Below are 17,500 nucleotides of genomic sequence, written 5' to 3'. Positions count from 1 at the left end.
ATATAATAAAAACGTGAAGCCTTTGGAATTCAGACGCTGATTGGAATCATTCCGTTCATCTCCCGCCCTATCTCACACACACGCACCAACCCAGGGTCAACAATATACAACATGCGACGTTCAACATGCAAAATTAGTGCCGCTTAGTCCTCATACTAAATTTTGTCCTTACAACAGTCTAATGAACTCGAGGTATTACTGTCGGAGTGGGCTGGACCACAATCAAACTAAAGGCGCATTTATGTTCCCTCGTAGCTGCATCCCCATTACAAAATAGTCCTCTGCAAAACAAAACTTCCGTTTCAAAACCAGTAAAACTGATGAACAAATCGTTTCATCATAATTGGAAAGTTTTACACCGCAATGATTTGGATAGTAGACTAATACTGTTACTATTTTAAAAGTTCGTCTCACGAAAGCCCGTTTAGTCATCGAAAGAAAACAAAATTATTGGAATGTGACAAGGTTTCGCAATTCTGATGTAAGCAGTTGCAGTAATGACTATTAAAATTGCGACACGGAAAGCCGTAATCACGACTTAGTATGGCCGAATTGTGATTTTATAGGCTAGGCTATCTCATTATAATTATGAGACAAGTTGGAGTTGCGTGATATGAAATCAAATTTGCTAAACCAAATGACACCAAACATGGTGTGTGTCTATCTGTCTGATTGTTGATTTTCCTGACCTCAATTTGGTATCTAGCCGATAAGGGCCTTTTTCAGAAGTGTGAACGCTTTTGTCTTTTCTTAATACCTTAACGATGTACAACGGCGACATAGCAGGTTTGAGCCACAATTCCGACGTCACAGCCTACATCAATGTTGTGATCTATCAGTAACAATCACGGCTTTATATCGCGACACGCCAGAGGGCGGGTGGGGTTTTTCTTGGTCTCTTTTGTGGGGTGTTCGAAATCTCCATTTGTGTACTCACTCACTCACTTCCAGTGTTTGCTACAAGGAAAACTCACTGGAGGATAAGGGCATACAGCTGTTGATACATTTCGGACACTATTTGGATGTTACGTTGCTACAAAATTATGCGCCGGGTATTCGTAATTAAAATAATAATAAGTTTATTTAGAGCCTAGTATCACTATTTATAGTCTCAAAGAGCTTTACATGTCTATAACAAAGTCAAATCAAAATTATATTTTAATAACAATAATAATTCTTCTTATTATAATTGTAATTATTATCTCTGTCGCATAAACAAACGCCAGAACATCTGCATCTGACTGGTCTGTAAAAATTTGCCTGGTTTCACGAGACAGACTGCAATGCATGATAGTGTATAGCGATATACGATAACCTTATATAACAATGTCTGGGTTTAGCGTAATTTACACAGGTTACGCACACATAGGTTTGGCATAAACTATAATTCAGCGAGTGCAGGTTAGCACAAAATTAATTTGTTGGTTGTAGGACGGCGGTGAAAGACAGATATAGAACTTTTGGTTTACTCTCACAACTTTGCCAACACTTATTGCAGTATTGTGTATCGCTAACGCTCAGCTTAGTGTTCAGGTGTTAGTGGTTGCTATGGCACCATAGTAAATCGTAGATCGCTAGTGCCATCTAGTGACCCAGTAGGATACCCTGCGATATTAATTAGAGACTTAGTGGCAAACATAACACAGATGTGCTTACTAAACTGTCACTTTTAGACATTAAATCGTAATTGTTCAGTGGTAATTGTGAGATATGAGATCGTACTTAGGTCATAATTCTGAGATATTATGTTGTGAGCATGTTTCGAGATATTAAGTTAGAAGTTTGAAACGTCATAATTGTGTGGTATTGAAGTTCTGACATATCATATCACATTTACGGCTTCACGTGTCGCAGTTGCAAGAAATTAAGTCTAAGATCAAGTCTAAGTCAGAAAAGTGAAACATTAACTCTCAGTTGTGAAATACCATAGCGCGGCCGTGGAGAGGACACTTTTGTGCCCACAATTGGAAACGGGCTCCATCATCATAATGTTAGGCTCCTCGTTTGTCAGAGTATATATGAACAGTAGAGGGCGATAACCATCCACTTCCAGCACAGAGGAGGAAGAACTATAGCAGATTACGACTGGTTTATGATTAAATATCAGTTTCCCCTGCTGAACGGCGCACGTCTTTCTACAGATCTTATACTATTCACGTGCAACCAGTCTTCTTAGACTTGATCCACTGCCACAATAAATGCGCAATATTCGTACAGTATTGATTTTACTGTTTATAGCCTTATTCAATACAAAAACCTAGGAGGAACGAACGCAGCTCCATGGCAACCATCTATACAGAACCAATGGCTAATAAAGCTAAAGACACATGGGATTTGACTTTTGTGAACTGTGTAACCCATTTTTTCTGTCTCTCACGTCTTTATAAAAAAATGCTTTGTGCACCAGTATTGGTTTTGACGCACCTTTCACAGGAAGGACTTTGTTCTTGGCTTGGATTGTGACACCGAAAGCCCACTGGTATAATAAACTTTAAATCCACTTTCATTATTTTGCCTGGACACAACAGACCCTAGTTAGCAGCATGTGCCGCGCTTAGACTGCAAAGACACAAAGAGTGACCTAGACACACTGAAACATTGCTATTGCAGTCATCCCGTTTTGGTTAAGGAGAAACTGTTTTTTTTAAGCGAGCTTCATTTGATGTCGCAGAAAATCACGTAGAGGAACGTGATGTTCCAGACGTTGCTCTGCTTCATTGGTAGTAGGGCCAACTGATATTGGCAGTGCCCTGAGAACACAAAGAGAAGCGGAAAGTACGTGTAAATGTGGAAGGAAGAATGTTGCATTACGTTGAAATAGAATGTCTTACATTTATTAAAATCAATGGAAGCTTTGTCTCCCCGGGGCAGTGGGATACTTCCTAAAGGTTATAGAATGTCTTCTTCTTCAGCAATTACGTGATAAGATTGTAGCCAGCAAAAAACGGAAATGGAGACTCCATGTGGTTTTGTATGGTACAGAGAGTTCTGAAGAATAGGTGAGAGAGAGAGAGAGAGAGAGAGAGAGAGAGAGAGGGACAGAAAGAGAGACAGAGACAGAGGGAGAAAGAGGATTATTACACTTTGGGACGGAAGAGGTTAGCTGATGTTTTTGAAAGGGTCCTTAATTTGGCGCCCTGCGGAGAAAAAAAGGTGTAACTCTGTCACGTCGGGATTCAATAGATCTTCTCCTTAATTCACTCCTGTTAAAGGCAGCGCCGTTCAACCGAGTTTTCAGGGGAGAAGGTGACGAGACCAAAGGATAACTAAACAAGCGGGGGGGGAGCACTAACGCAGTGTTGAAATAATGCTAGTGATTATCCCCCTTTCGCAGAAGATGAGAGAAGATCCACTGAGACGGAGAGATGGATCAAACAAGGAAAATGGAGTGGGGGTGTGAGGGGGTCAGGGCGTCCCAGGAACAGTATGCACTCATCTGTCCCTCCCTTTTTGCACTCTCTCTCCCTCTGTCTTCGCTCCGTCTCTCCCGTGTGCTGCTCTCTGAATCCAATTATAAAAAAGGCCCCGTATATGGTCCTTATTTTTTCCATTTCCTTTTCTTTCCATTCCTCTCTCTCTCTCTCTCTCTCTCTCTCTCTCAGCTACAACCCAGTTTCAAACAGAAAAGCATACAATAATCAAGTCCCATTCACAGGTATCACTCCCAGCTTCTTGTTTTCCGTAGCTTTTACAGATTTGTAAAAAAAAAAAAATGAGCTGAGTTGAGGCGAATGGGCCCAGCACAAGCTACGAAGAAAGTTACACGCCATGACATGAGCAGTGACATAATGATTTGTCATTCACTTTTGACAGCGAGTGCATTTGGCCACACCTGCACAGGCAAATGACAGTCGGTGGTAAACGCTCAGCAACAGAAATAAGGAGGACCTGCCCATGGATAGCGTCCAATCCTGTTCCTACGTCCGTCTGGTCAGTCGACAAGTATGGGGATTATTCAAAAGTCGCGTCTCTGCAAAATGTAAAGTGCGTCTCTGTACCGCCAGACGTCAGCCTTATTAACCGGCCTGCTCTCGTAATTACGTTTTATATTTGCACTAATGATAGACGTGAACGGTCAAACATGCAGAGTGTTTGTGTGAAAGTTCCGTCAAATGGAAAGAGTGATGTTTCGTAATTCCTGGAAACGGTCGGTTTCGTCTAAAAACTACTGAGAGCATTAGTCATTATACAAAAGGAGATGCTCTTTTCAACAGATAGTCTCTCCCTCTTCCTGTGGTTCGTTCAGCCATGCCTCCAGTTCACACTCCGAGTAAATGTCTGGTGGGCTTGAACCTTGGACTGTCTGGATAATTACCCTGTCTGTTTCTTGACCACATTTCAGGGTTTTTTTTTTTTTACAGTCTCCCAGACTAACACGAGTGCTCTCTCAGCAGTTCAAATGCTGAAGATATCTCTGTTTCTCTGTCTGTCTCTGTCAGTCTGTCTGACTCTCTCTCTCTCTCAACTCCATTAAAATAACATTGTGTTGTCTGCTTTTTGCCTTATTTACCTGCTTCACCGTATCAATGAACACTGAACTTCCATGACTTCAACCTCAAGACTGTCTACTGTGTGAATACTTTGCTTAGAATATTTACAAAAGCAAACTGGCACTAAAAGTTTCCGCCAAAGGCAACTCCAGTGTTTTTAAATCACTATAGAACTGTACTGCGGTGTGGTGCACTATGTGCTTATCACGTGTTGTGATGTTCTTCGGGTCTTGGTTTTTGTTTTGCTTTTGTTTTTGAAAAAATGACCAAACATAGATAGTGTCAGTCTGCTCACTGAAGCTAAAGGTTGTTTATTTAATTTAGTGCACACTCACAAACGAACACACACTTGTTTCATATTTTCCTTCCCCCATTGTATAATTACTCTGTCTGTAACCATTTATGGTATGTTCATATCTACCGCCCCCCCTCTCCCCCCCCCCCCCCTCTCTCGCTGAGTCTCCTCTTGTGGAGATGAGCAAAAAAGTCTGTTGTGTCTGCTTTTCTGTTGTGTCTGGAAAAACACCACAAATGCACAGCTGGCCTGCATCAGCCTCACAGCTCTATCATGGCTGTAGTCTCATTATTACGCTCACACACACACACACAAACACACACACACACACACACACACATATTTACTCTGCCTCACAGTCACCATCACAACACTCTGAAAGCATTTGACCACCAGTAAAGCCAAACCATCCCCAGTTGGGCACGTCGACCTGCTAAGCCTGGTGCCTGGCTACTCCAACAGTCAACTAAATCAGTGTCCAACTTTTGTTGTGCAGATTTACTGTTTGTCCTCTATTCACCACTGTTCAACTGTGCCAGACCATAGACAGTAGACAGACATCCAACATTTGGTTGCTCAGTTTAGTACAGATTTTTTTTCAAGGTATTAGAGTCAAACTAGGTACTAGGAGAGTATATGAATATATGAAAACACGTAAAGTGTAACCTTAGCTGATGAAGTTGAGTATTTTGTAAATGTCTAAAACTGTAACATAACTATAATTAGAGAGTATTAATTACGAGTGAATGAAAAGACGTGAAAAAAGAAAGACGACTTAAAAGCCATTAACGAATAAAACATATGGCCTACATGACGGGATTCTCAGACAAGACATCGACCAAGTCCGAAATACAGCGTCATCCAGAACCTCTCTTAGTCCTTGTTTGGGAAATTAGTCCAAAAGGCTCTTATGACAAGAGACAACCGGAAGTGCTAGATTAAATTGGTCCTTTTTTTTTCTTTTAAGATCGAACTTCGTGCACTTGTACTCTCTGGAATTTTGTCCAATTTTCAGAAACCGTATTACCCCTCAGTATAAAATGATATCTACTCCTCGTCTGGAAATTGGCCTGCCCTGATATGGTAGTCAGACTAATTGTCTTTGAGATGGTTTGATCAAAGTCGGGGGAGCAAAAAGACGGTTTTGGAAAATATAGAAACATGAAATATCTTCCGTCTCGTCACAGTCTTTTAATTAGAAATAGATCAAACAGCGCATGCCCCACATAGACTACTATATTTCTGATTCGTGGTGGAGAACAAATTACGGGAATATACTGAAAGTATTTCGAAGTGTCCTTTCCGTGGAAATGCGAAATATTGTGTCTTTTAAATACACAGATATGTGTTTTCCAAGTAGAATTATATACCGCCTGCTTAGATCACTGATATGTGTGTAACGCATACTCTAATCCAACTAACCTCTTCTCTCTCCATTCTCTCTCCGAAATCATTTTCATATTCCTTTCATCTAGCTCTCTTTCCTTTCTCTCCCTTCATCTTCCTCTTCCTGTTGGAACGATGCCCGTCTCTCGTCTCGTGTCTTATACTGAACTGTGTGCATGCACTCCTGTTTACGCGCGCCCAACGCTTCACATGTTCATCCTGCTCTTTCATGTCCACCTCCCCACCGCCACCCACCTCCTACATGTCTATTTACACGCACGCACGCACGCACACACACACACACGCACACATACACATACGCATACACACATAAACACAAACACACACAAACATCCTTCCGCAAATCAATTTGAATCAACTTGTCAGTCATCTCTCGACTGTTATTTGGGTTATTGATACTTTCAGTAAATGCAGTACTAGGAGCCTTGGGTTAGCGTTGGTTAGTTTGGTTACAGGAGAGAGAGAGAGAGAGAGAGAGAGGGAGAGAGTGAGAAGGGGTGTGTACTATGCAATAGAAAGTGAAGGGGCGGGGTGCATCCTAATACTTAAATATGCGAATATGCCACAACACCAAGCTATCGTCTGACAAGCGCCGTTCATCAACCTTGTGCTTGAATTCTGTGCGATAAAACAGGTGGGTATAAAATGAATTAGGATTTGAGAGGGTAATTAGTGTTCCGTAGACAAAGTGCAATGGATATAAACAATTCATACGCACACAGAACGTGTTGTTCAGACTATTTCGGTGATTTTTCTTTTTTAGTATTATTACATTTGGTTGTGCCTCTGAAGTAACCTTTGCATGCCTTGCTTATCAGTCATCTGGAGTGACTTCGTCTACGTCCAGTTTGTTTTTCTGCGAATTTTAATGAGCCAGTGATTCAGTGACCCGCTCTTTAACATTATTAACTCATGCAAGAAGTTCAGTTTTTCTCTGTTTGTTACATTCTCTTAATAGTTAGACCAGTTAATTCAGTTGACCATTAGGCATTTTTTCAGCTCTTTTGGTAAGACGAGTGTGTATTGCTCAAACTAATGTGGTAATATACTCTTGCAGTTGCGCTGTGTTCAGTGACAAGAAACGCGTCGCCAGTGCTTATCTATAACGGCGATGTCGTGTTCATTTTCGGTCAAAAATTGAAACGAGGACGGCACTAGATGTATGTGTGTGTGTGTGTGTGTGTGTGTGTGTGTGTGTGTGTGTGGTAGCAACATAATGGTGATGGAGCCTAGGGAGCGCGAGAGTGTGGTGGCCAAATCCACAAGCTGGCTGCGTGCGTGCGCTTACCAAATACGCATGAAATGCGTTAAGCAGCCAAAACTGCAAGCACTCGTTGGTTTTACAGTGTGTTGTGTGACTTTGCCAAGTAAATTCCCTCCTACCCAGTTTTTCTTTCTCTGGATGCTAACTGTTTACTGAAAGATTGTTGACGCAAAACTGAATAGGCGCAAAATAGAACGGACGCGTCAAGTTTAAAAACTTTTGTGTGTGTGCAGGAGTCCGCAGTTTGAGGTATTACTTCTCAGAGTGACGCAACCAGAATTTCTTTTTAGTTTAGTGCGATGTCTCTGCTGTCTCCCAGCGTGTCTCCTTAATATATCAGAGCTTAGAACACAATCTAAGATTGGCAAGCATGTGTTGCCTCAGGTGCGCAGCAGATAACGGATCTTGGCGCTTTGTTTATGAAGCACCGAGGGAGACGCTGGAAAAATGAGGAAGTAACAATACGCCAGATAACGAGCGCCCAATGAGAGACCCGTTTGTTTCTTAGTTTTCTGTTAAACTCCTGAAAAATGGCCTTGTAGCCGTGCTCTGTTTTTTCTCGCTATCTGTCTCGGTTTACGTATTTAGATATACATTGGCGCCGCGTTACACCGCAGATGCACGCGAGTGGTGGATGTGCTGCATTCTTTTTGTATTAATTTGTTTCCCTTGATCATTTTAGAAGTTTGTTTTGTTTTTTTTTTTCCGTTCTGTCTCGAATACCACTTCTACATTTTGTTTCAGAATAACTTTAGATATTAACTTTCAGACAGTAGCTCTTGTTTCTCGTTCTCCTTCCCCACTGTAATATTACTTTGTCTGTAACCATTTATGGTATGTTTGTATCCTCTCTCTCCCTCTCTCTCTCTCTCTCTCTCTCTCAGCATGTTTCAAGAGGAGGCCTGTGAGCTCTAGCCCATCTAGAGATAAAAATGACATTGGCTCAATATGCTCTCCTCTGCCTGTCTCTGCTTACTGGTGGCACTACAGGTAAGGACCAGGGAGGCATGAACTCTTACCCTGCAGTAAAATGGCATCCTCTGGTATAATATGACCATGTTAAGCACGGTCCAATAAAAAATATACATAGATTATTACATATAAGATCTGAGAGATTTAGAGTATGTGTATCAGTGTTTGAGGCATTTTAAATGGTAAGTTTGAGTCCAGTAATTGTACAAAGATGCGGATTAATAAAACGGAAGAATAAACAGAGATATATATTAAAAAAAAGAGAACGGGGGAGAGAGAAAGAGAGACAGACAGACAGACAGACAGACAGACAGAGAGAGAGAGTATTTGTGTTTTAGCAGAGTACTGACTTGTGCTTTACACACCAGTGTGTGAATGAGGGGAGAAGATGAGCAGAAGTGGTTTGACAGGATTAAACCGAATGCCCCCTGCCGAACCCTTCGTGTTCAACTTTACCAGACTCTCTCTCTCTCTCTCTGCCACAAACAAGTCCCACAGGACCTGTGTATAAGTTACCACTTGGGGATTTCTTTTTTTAAACCATGTTAAGAATCTTAACGAACCTGCCTTTGGAGTAAATTGCAATGTTTACTTGAACATATTCGCTATTCTGTCTCTCTGTCTCTCTCTCTCTCTCTCTCTCTCTCTCTCTCAGTGTGTGGTGTGGAGCTGCAATGCTCCGTGTCTCCAGCAGGGGCACTGCACCCTGTCCAGGGTCAGCTGGAGCGCTTCGAGGTGGGACCAGGCTGTGCAGCCAGAGGGGCTGGAGCCAAAGAGACTCACGTGATCTCTCTAGGGAGAGCAAGTCATAGCCCTGATAAAAAGGTCCAGGGTCTATCTATCTATCTATCTATCTATCTATCTATCTATCTATCTATCTATCTATCTATCTGTCTGTCTATCTATCTATCTATCTATCTATCTATCTATCTATCTATCTATCTATCTATCTATCTATCTCTCTGTCTGTCTGTCTGTCAGTCCATTTGTCTGTCTTGCTGGAAAGGGAAGATAAAATAACACAGGCACCATAAACCATTGCAATATTTTTATGTAAGAAGACAGCAGGGCGAAGACTGACTGTAGATACATTACAATCCCTCTGGAGCCGCTGTTGAACCAGTTTTGAAATGTTTGGTGTTATTAAATCTCTCATTTTGCATTTTAGAAACGTATTTCTTGAAATGTGTTTATTTAAAGACAACCGTTAGTTGTCTCAAACACAATATGATTTTTAAAAGCATTTCAGTTCTTCTTGTCTTACCTCTGTATGTAGCATGTATCCATTCCTCTGTCTACCTATCCATTCATCCATCCATCTATATTTCCATCACGTCCATACTCATTTCCATACTGTCTGTAATGTGTGTCTCTGTCCATACAGGTTACTGTTCTTCTGAGACCCATAACCTTCTCTCGAACCTCCAGTCGGCCAGTGGTTCTGGTGCTGAGCTCCCAGCATGCCGTGCACTGGTGGCTGGAGAGTGAGGGGTTGCCACCAAGTCTCCCAGTATGGGTGCAGGTCTGTTTTTGATACTCTAAACAGACTCTGCCTTATCTTTCTCACTGTGCTTGTCTGTTGTTCAGTGGAGTGTGTTTGGAATGTTCTAGAATCCTTCCTGCCATAGACTGAGTTTATAACGCTTTAGAATCTGCTTGTACTGGCTTAGACTCGCCAGTACAAGTGTGTGTGTGTGTGTGTGTACGTGTGTGTGTGTGTGTACGCGTGTGTGTGCGTGTGTGTGTGTACATGTGTGTGTGTGTGTGTACGTGTGTGTGTGTGTGTGTACGAGTGTGTGTGTACGTGTGTGTGTGTATGTGTGTGTACATGTGTGTGTGTGTTTGTGCATGTGTGGTTGTGCTGCTATACACTGATACTCCTGTTCTCTGACAGTTGACCCCTAACTCCACGGTGGAGAGCAGCAGCGTGGCTCTGAGGGTGCAGCTGGTTCCCACTTTACCCAGTCGTCCCAGAGCACTTCTGAACTGGAGCCTGCAACACCACAGCTCCATCTCCTCACTCATACACACACCGAGGGCAAACCACGTCTACCTCCGACTGGGAGAGGGTGAGAGAGTGTACCAGGCAAAGGAAAAACATACTGCTGAGTGTTAAAATACACTCGGATGAATTAAACATAAGGAATGAAATATAAATATGCCACTCAGTTTTAAAATGTAATTGTTGTTATGCATAACTATGCTGCAGAACAATAAAATATAATTAGCTTTTATTTGTATGTAAATGTGATTGTTTAGTTGATTTCATCACTCACGGCCCTTCAAAACTGCGTACATTTTGGTTGTTTATGAAGATTTATGAAGCTGAAATCGTTCGCAGCGTTTCCAGAACTTCGGCAGCTAAATAAGAGTGTTTTAAGTGCTCGTACTGTTATTTTGGTCTCTCACTCTCTGTCCCCCATCTCCTGTTCCTGTCTGCATCCTCTCAGACCCTCTTTCTTTTTCTGTACTACAGATCCCACAATGCCTAGCGTGTGTCAGCTGCAGTCGTTGTTCCTGTCTCATAACTACCTTGCATCCATCCTGCAGCCACAGGAAGTCCAGGGCTGCATCCCCTCTACAGAGGACAAAGATCCAGAAATTCATGTGATAAGACTGTGGTCTGCAGGGTCAGGTCTCTGTGGGTGAGTTTTCACAGCGGTATTGCTCATATAAAATTTAGACAACACAACACACTCGGCTGCTATAAGAACATCATAAGATAATGTGAGAACTTATTAGATCAGTTTTAAGATTTACTAAGGCCATGATGTCATTTACATAGAACTGGACAAGTTTATCTGAGACTTTGATGAGACTTTGATGAGATTTACATTAGAATGTTCCACTTAGTTGATGAGTGCTTGGTTGAAATCTGCCAGCATCTTGATGAGATTGAATGAGACTGGGGTGAGACTGAATGAGAGTTCAGTGAGATTTGATGAGAATGTGGTGTGATTTCATGAGAGCTCTTCATGAGAGATTTGATGAGAGAATCATTCTAGTTGATGAACTAGTGATGAGGGTCCATGAGAGGTTTGTGAGGTTTAATGAGTGCTTGGTGAGAAGTGATGAGAACTTGACTAGATTTGATGTGAACTTGTCGAGATTTGATGAGAACTTGATGAGATTAGATGAGAACTTGACGAGATTTAATGAGAGCCCTGTGAGAAATAATGAGAGTGTGCTGAGAAGTGTGTGAGTGCTTGATAAGATTTGTTGAAAGTGTGAGACTGACTGAGAACTTAATGAGCTTTGCTGAGAAATTAGGGAGAGTTGATACATGTCTGACTGGATTTGAAAACACACTTACTGGTGTTTGTTATCCTCTTAGCTCACTACAGGTGGAGGTGTCTGTCTCACTGCTGCCTCTTGTGGCCAACACTGGGTGGTACAACGTGGTTTTGATTTTCAGCAGTGCCGTTCCAGTCAACTGGGCCCTTGTGGCCCCTGGTGTTAGGGGCCACATCTCAGTCTATGTGAGGCCCCTCTCTGTCCTTACTTCCTACATAGCTCATGAACAACTTATACAGTGTTCTGTGAGATTTCTTGCCAAGTAGTTTCTTACAACTTCATAAACAACAAATTTACGATAACATCACCTGAGTCGTTTAATATCCATTATGTATCTGATACTGAGAGTTGTTACAGTTATTTGCTCTTATACCTGGATTTACTCTGGTGACTGTGAATTACATAATTACTGAAAAGTGTTTGTGTAATTCAAAATTCAAAATTAGAGTTAATTTTACACCAGCAAATGACCGTATGAGAGTAACAAATCTCGCAGTGTATGACTGACAGATACATGTTGCTGAACACATACATGGTTTGGCTACTTTTTCTGGGTTTCTTCTGAGGGCTCCATTGTATCATTAGTGGATGCCTTTTTTCATAGGCATCAAAACTTCGGAGCTACTCACCTTGAAAAGAACAAGCCACTCTTTGTGTCATGCCGTAGATTGTTCTGGAATGAGAGTAATTATTCTTGCTTTTTTCCTTGACCTTAGATGTATCTTTTTAAATGACCCCTCACTCTCTCTCTCTCTCCCACTCTCTCTCTCTCTCTCTCTCTCAGTCCTCTCACAGTGTGACCCCTCTGTATCCCCCTAAACCCGACCTGATCATGACCACCACCCGACCCTCTGACCTTTTCTCCACCCCTGACCTGCTGCGTTGGGCCAAAGAAAAGGGCTTTCGTCACGTCACCTCCTATACAGAAGCCAAGCTAGCCAATCGCTTCGTGATCCATCTGGCCAGAGGAGACACAGATAAAACCCTCTGTTAAGTTAACGTCGGTGCACTGATGTGTGCTAACAAGTTACATGCCCTCTTTTCATCGATGTGGAATGACTGGACTCTGATTTATCTTCACGTTTATGACATTTGCCATCCAATCTCTCACGTCTCACTCTCTCTCTCTCTCTCTCTCTCTCTCTCTCTCTCTCTCTCCCTCTCTCTCTCTCTCTCTCTCTCTCTCTCTCTCTTTGTAGCTGAACATTCTGCCTCAAAAGAACTACATGCACCTTTTCCTCAGAGAAAGGGGCTAGAGGTGAGACATGGGTTGAGCCATGAAGACGATGAATATGATGAGGACGACGATGAAGATGAAGATGATGAGGCTCTCAGCCGCGAGGCAGTTAGTGCCCAGTGTCAAGACGGACGCCTCAACGTGGCAGTGGACAGACAAATCCTGCAGGTTGTAATACTGAGAAAAAATTACACTCCGTGTGTGACTCCGTTCGATTTTTTTTCAAGTCCATTTTAGACGGGAAAGATCTCACTGTTGTTAATGACAAATTATGATGAGGGTGAGCTGGACCATTTCGTCTCGAAGCTTCAACACGTAAGACGTTTTCACCGTCAAAGAACATGCACTTAATTCTAAAAGCTTGTTGTAAACACTGAAAGTAGCAAAAACCTGTGACTTGTGGTCGTGAAAAACATTTTGTTATTGTTTGCTTCCTCATTTTGATGAGCGCCGACCAAGACTTATGAGTTTTGACTGTGGTGCTTTTGTTTTGTTTTTGTTTTGTTTTCTGAACTGAACTGGCCTTCACTCTACAGTAGGACAAATCTAGCCAGTTCACTTTCATTTGGGAGTTAGTGTTTTGTCTTCAAAGGTTTTAGCCAAAGGATTACATCATCTACTCCCAGCGTGGTTTTCAAGATGAAGTTGTCTATTTTCTCTTCTGATCTGAAAGTGGTCCAGAGTTTTTTGGGGGTTTTTTATATTTTCCCCTTATTTTTTTCTAGTATTGATAATAATGATAATATCCAATTTTCAATGAGTTCTGGTTAGACCCCTCCCTTCACATGAACTTCAGTTTGGTGAAGCTAGTGAAGTTATTTCAGCGCTTTTCCTCTGATATGTGTGTGAACCTAGCCGCTTAACGTTTTGCACACCACACGCAGCCTAGCATTGCAAGTGACCTACCAATGATTGCAGGGGTGTGCTGTTTGCATCGCGATCGCTGCAACCGATCAGCTGAGAGAAAAAGTGACACAGTTGACTCTCTGCTTTGGTTTGAACCATGGATCCCAGATGTGTGACGTACCTTTGCGCTGTGAAACAGATCCTGAACTGGGCACGCCGCATAAACTGAAAATGAACTTTCCACACTTGCTGTTTATGCTTAGATGGAAAAGCTCATTTTAAATGCATGAACTGTAAATGTATACGTCATTTAATGTGTTAAATTTGACGATAATTTGCTGTTCCATTTTGCTCTTCTCTCCTTGCTTACACGCAGACTCTGTCTTTCCCTGTGTTGACTGTGACCTTGCGTGACCTCAACTGTAAGGCCCAGTCCAACGGAAGTCATTTCCTGTTAGCATTTCCAGTCATTTCCTGTGGCACTAAGGGCTTTCCAGGGCGGGGTCCCGGAGGTGTGCTTTACAAAAACGTGGTGAGTGGAGGACAGACATACCTGGGACGATGCATAGACAGTCACTGATAATCAATCCACATTATTCCTAATCACCATTAAACTCACAGCAGTGGGCTGATCTATGCTCATTCTAAAACATTATTTGGGTTGTATGGAAAACATTGCAGTGGATAGACCTAAATTTATGAAAGTGTTTGAATGATAGGTTCTATACTTCAACTGTAAATTCAATACTTCTACTCTGTTTTGTTGAGTGATACATCCCTGGTGTGCCTTGTGTGAGATTATTCGCTTTAGACAAATGCACCTTCTGAAAGACACGAAGCCATGTAACATGTGAGACATGTGTAACAACGAGACATAATCAGTGTGTAATTACACGTTTAATGTGGCTTTAGAAAACAGTCAAACTAAACAGGTTACGAAGCCACATCTTAGCGTTGGAGCTATCGCGTTTGACTCTTTGGCTCAGTGCGCTGTCTGGATCTGAAGTTATGGAACAAAGAGGTAGTTTTGCGACATTCTGATGTTTGAACTAAGCCAAGAGGTATTGCATACGAGGCCCATATGTGATCTTGTATAATTTATACCACGTCATGTGTTTTTTTTTTGGGGGGGGGGGGGGGGGTCTTTTTTTTTGGTTTTTTATGAAACAAGAAATTAAGTTCATTCACTTAGTTCCTCTGACTCCACTGTAGCTACTAGAAACCATGACTCAGTGTTTATGTAAAAGCAGTCACAGGCTTTTCTGTTTATTAATGAACAGGTCAGTGTGCTAGTCATGCTCCAAAAATTCAACATGTTTTTATTTTATTTAAAAATACAAAAATAATCCTCCTCTCATGAAAATGAATGTGTTTCCAACATATTACAGTAGATCTCTATATATAAACAAGTTCATTATTATTATTATTATTATTATTATTATTATTATTATTATTATTATTATTAGTGCAAAATGACCCTTTATATTGTATCATAAGTCTTTCTGTCTTTTTAAATTAGCAATACATAATTACCATTAATTTTTAGGAGACACAATACAGAGAGAATGTTCCGCATTGGAAAGATACGTCGGGTTACGTGGGTTTTGTTGAAAACGAGTGGTTACTTCAGTCTTAGACTCCTCTGACCTAGCTCTTGCATCTGCATTTGAGCTTTTGCTCATTTTCGTATCATATGCTTCATCTTTCTAAGTGGGTACAGCTCTATTTCTGAATCATCGTGACTTTGAGATGAGCTGCTGTGTCTAATTTTGGGCTCTTTGATTCGCTGTGCACTCTGACTGATCTTAAAGACGTAGGTCCAAGATTCAGTATTAGTATTAGAGTTTATTGTTTATATAGTCCAGATTCAGTGATTCAGTATTAGTATCAGAGTTTACTGTTTATATACTCCAGATTCAGTGATTTAGTATTAGTATTAGAGTTTACTGTTTATATAGTCCAGATTCAATGATTCAGTATTAGTATTAGAGTTTACTGTTTATATACTCCAGATTCAGTGATTCAGTATTAGTATCAGAGTTTACTGTTTATATACTCCAGATTCAGTGATTTAGTATTAGTATTAGAGTTTACTGTTTATATACTCCAGATTCAGTGATTCAATATTAGTATTAGAGTTTACTGTTTATATAGTCCAGATTCAGTGATTCAGTATTAGTATTAGAGTTTACTGTTTATATACTCCAGATTCAGTGATTCAGTATTAGTATTAGAGTTTACTGTTTATATACTCCAGATTCAGTGATTCAGTATTAGTATTAGAGTTTACTATTTATATAGTCCAGATTCAGTGATTCAGTATTAGTATTGGAGTTTACTGTTTATATAGTCCAGATTCAGTGATTCAGTATTAGTATTAGAGTTTACTGTTTATATACTCCAGATTCAGTGTCTTGAGTCCTGCTGTTTGAATGAGGAGATTTGTCTATGACATTCTGTATTTCTGTGTGAGACTGCTCTGATAGAGAAATGAATTCCACTGAGCGAAGGTCAAAGATTTTCCCTGTTATCCTTCCTTTTTTTTCAGAAGAGGTTTGTTTACTGGGAAACGGTGATTTATGAAACTTTGTCTGTATAAACAGTCTTGGTCTGGTCACTGGGTGTGTAGCAGTTTGATTAGAAAAACAGATCAGATTTAAAGATAGACTGTGGCATAGTGTTCTCTCTCCTGTTCACCACCCCAAGCTCTCCTTTTAAACCAAACCCTCATTGAACCCTCGCTGTTGGGAAAATTTCAGAGGGCGGATTGCTTCTGTGTGAAGAAAATCACAATTATACCTCTCTCTCTCTCTCTCTCTCTCATTTCGACATGTTATCTGTCCAATAAATAAATCTCTCTTCCTTTTTTTTCTTTTTCTTTTTTTTTTTGTACTTTGTTTATGCAGATTTGCACTTGTGCGGTGCAGTAGTAGTTTGAAATGATGTTTCTGAAAGAATAGACAGTTCTACAGTCATCGGGTTGAATCTGGAACGCTGTATTGTTTTTTGTTTTACTATGGGGAAGAATGCTCAGGTCAAGGTAGGCTCAAATGACTGTTTATAAAAACCCACAAAACAACAGCATCATCCGCTACATGACATTGTTGGATTAGTTAGTATGATTCACAATGACTATAAATTATGAATATCAGTCTTTTAGAAGAAATATTTATTTTTCCATGTAACATTAAAGCATAGTTAATATGTTTTGTCTGTTACATCACGCATTAGATTATAGTTTCCCACCACAAGGTCAGTGAGACTTTCCACAGAGTAATTGCCTAAAATTTCACAGTAAGACAATGAGTTTGAACGGCAAGTAAGATTTGACAGTGTGGGGTTTTTTTTACTGTGTTTATCTGTTGTTGGTGGTATTTTAGCACTTTGAATGGTTGTGTGACCCAGGTCGACTTGTCTGTGCTTCTGTGTCTTCCTCTCTCTCTGTACACACACACACACACACACTCACTCTCACACACACACGCACACCCATACCCGCACACATACACATACACACACACACACACACACACAAACACACACACGCGTGCACGCGCACACACATACACTTGCTTGTGTTGTTTGTTGGAAGTGGGAGTGGAGTAGTAATTGTGTTTTGTGCTGTGAGTAGTGATGGTTGAAATATCTTTGCCTTTTGAGTGTCTTGGGTCATGTGCTTATCCTTCTTAAACCTC

At 41.0% G+C, this 17,500-nt stretch overlaps 1 protein-coding gene across 1 annotated transcript in view; it reads left to right on the top strand.

The window, feature by feature from the left end:
- Window positions 1–8,388: 8,388 nt before the first annotated feature.
- Window positions 8,389–17,500, top strand: part of engl (endoglin, like) — a 13,213-nt gene continuing 4,101 nt past the window's right edge. Inside the window, exons 1-9 of the mRNA XM_030793884.1 lie at window positions 8,389–8,446; window positions 9,084–9,253; window positions 9,813–9,950; window positions 10,323–10,497; window positions 10,905–11,073; window positions 11,763–11,907; window positions 12,507–12,711; window positions 12,922–13,127; window positions 14,182–14,337. Coding sequence (XP_030649744.1) covers window positions 8,389–8,446; window positions 9,084–9,253; window positions 9,813–9,950; window positions 10,323–10,497; window positions 10,905–11,073; window positions 11,763–11,907; window positions 12,507–12,711; window positions 12,922–13,127; window positions 14,182–14,337 — 1,422 coding nt within the window. The remainder of the gene's footprint in view (window positions 8,447–9,083; window positions 9,254–9,812; window positions 9,951–10,322; window positions 10,498–10,904; window positions 11,074–11,762; window positions 11,908–12,506; window positions 12,712–12,921; window positions 13,128–14,181; window positions 14,338–17,500) is intronic.

This window comes from Chanos chanos, chromosome 16 (assembly GCF_902362185.1).
Source record: "Chanos chanos chromosome 16, fChaCha1.1, whole genome shotgun sequence".
Taxonomy (NCBI): Eukaryota; Metazoa; Chordata; class Actinopteri; order Gonorynchiformes; family Chanidae; genus Chanos; species Chanos chanos.
The sequence above is the reverse complement of the archived record's forward strand: the minus strand, read 5'-3'. Positions and strand labels throughout refer to the sequence as shown.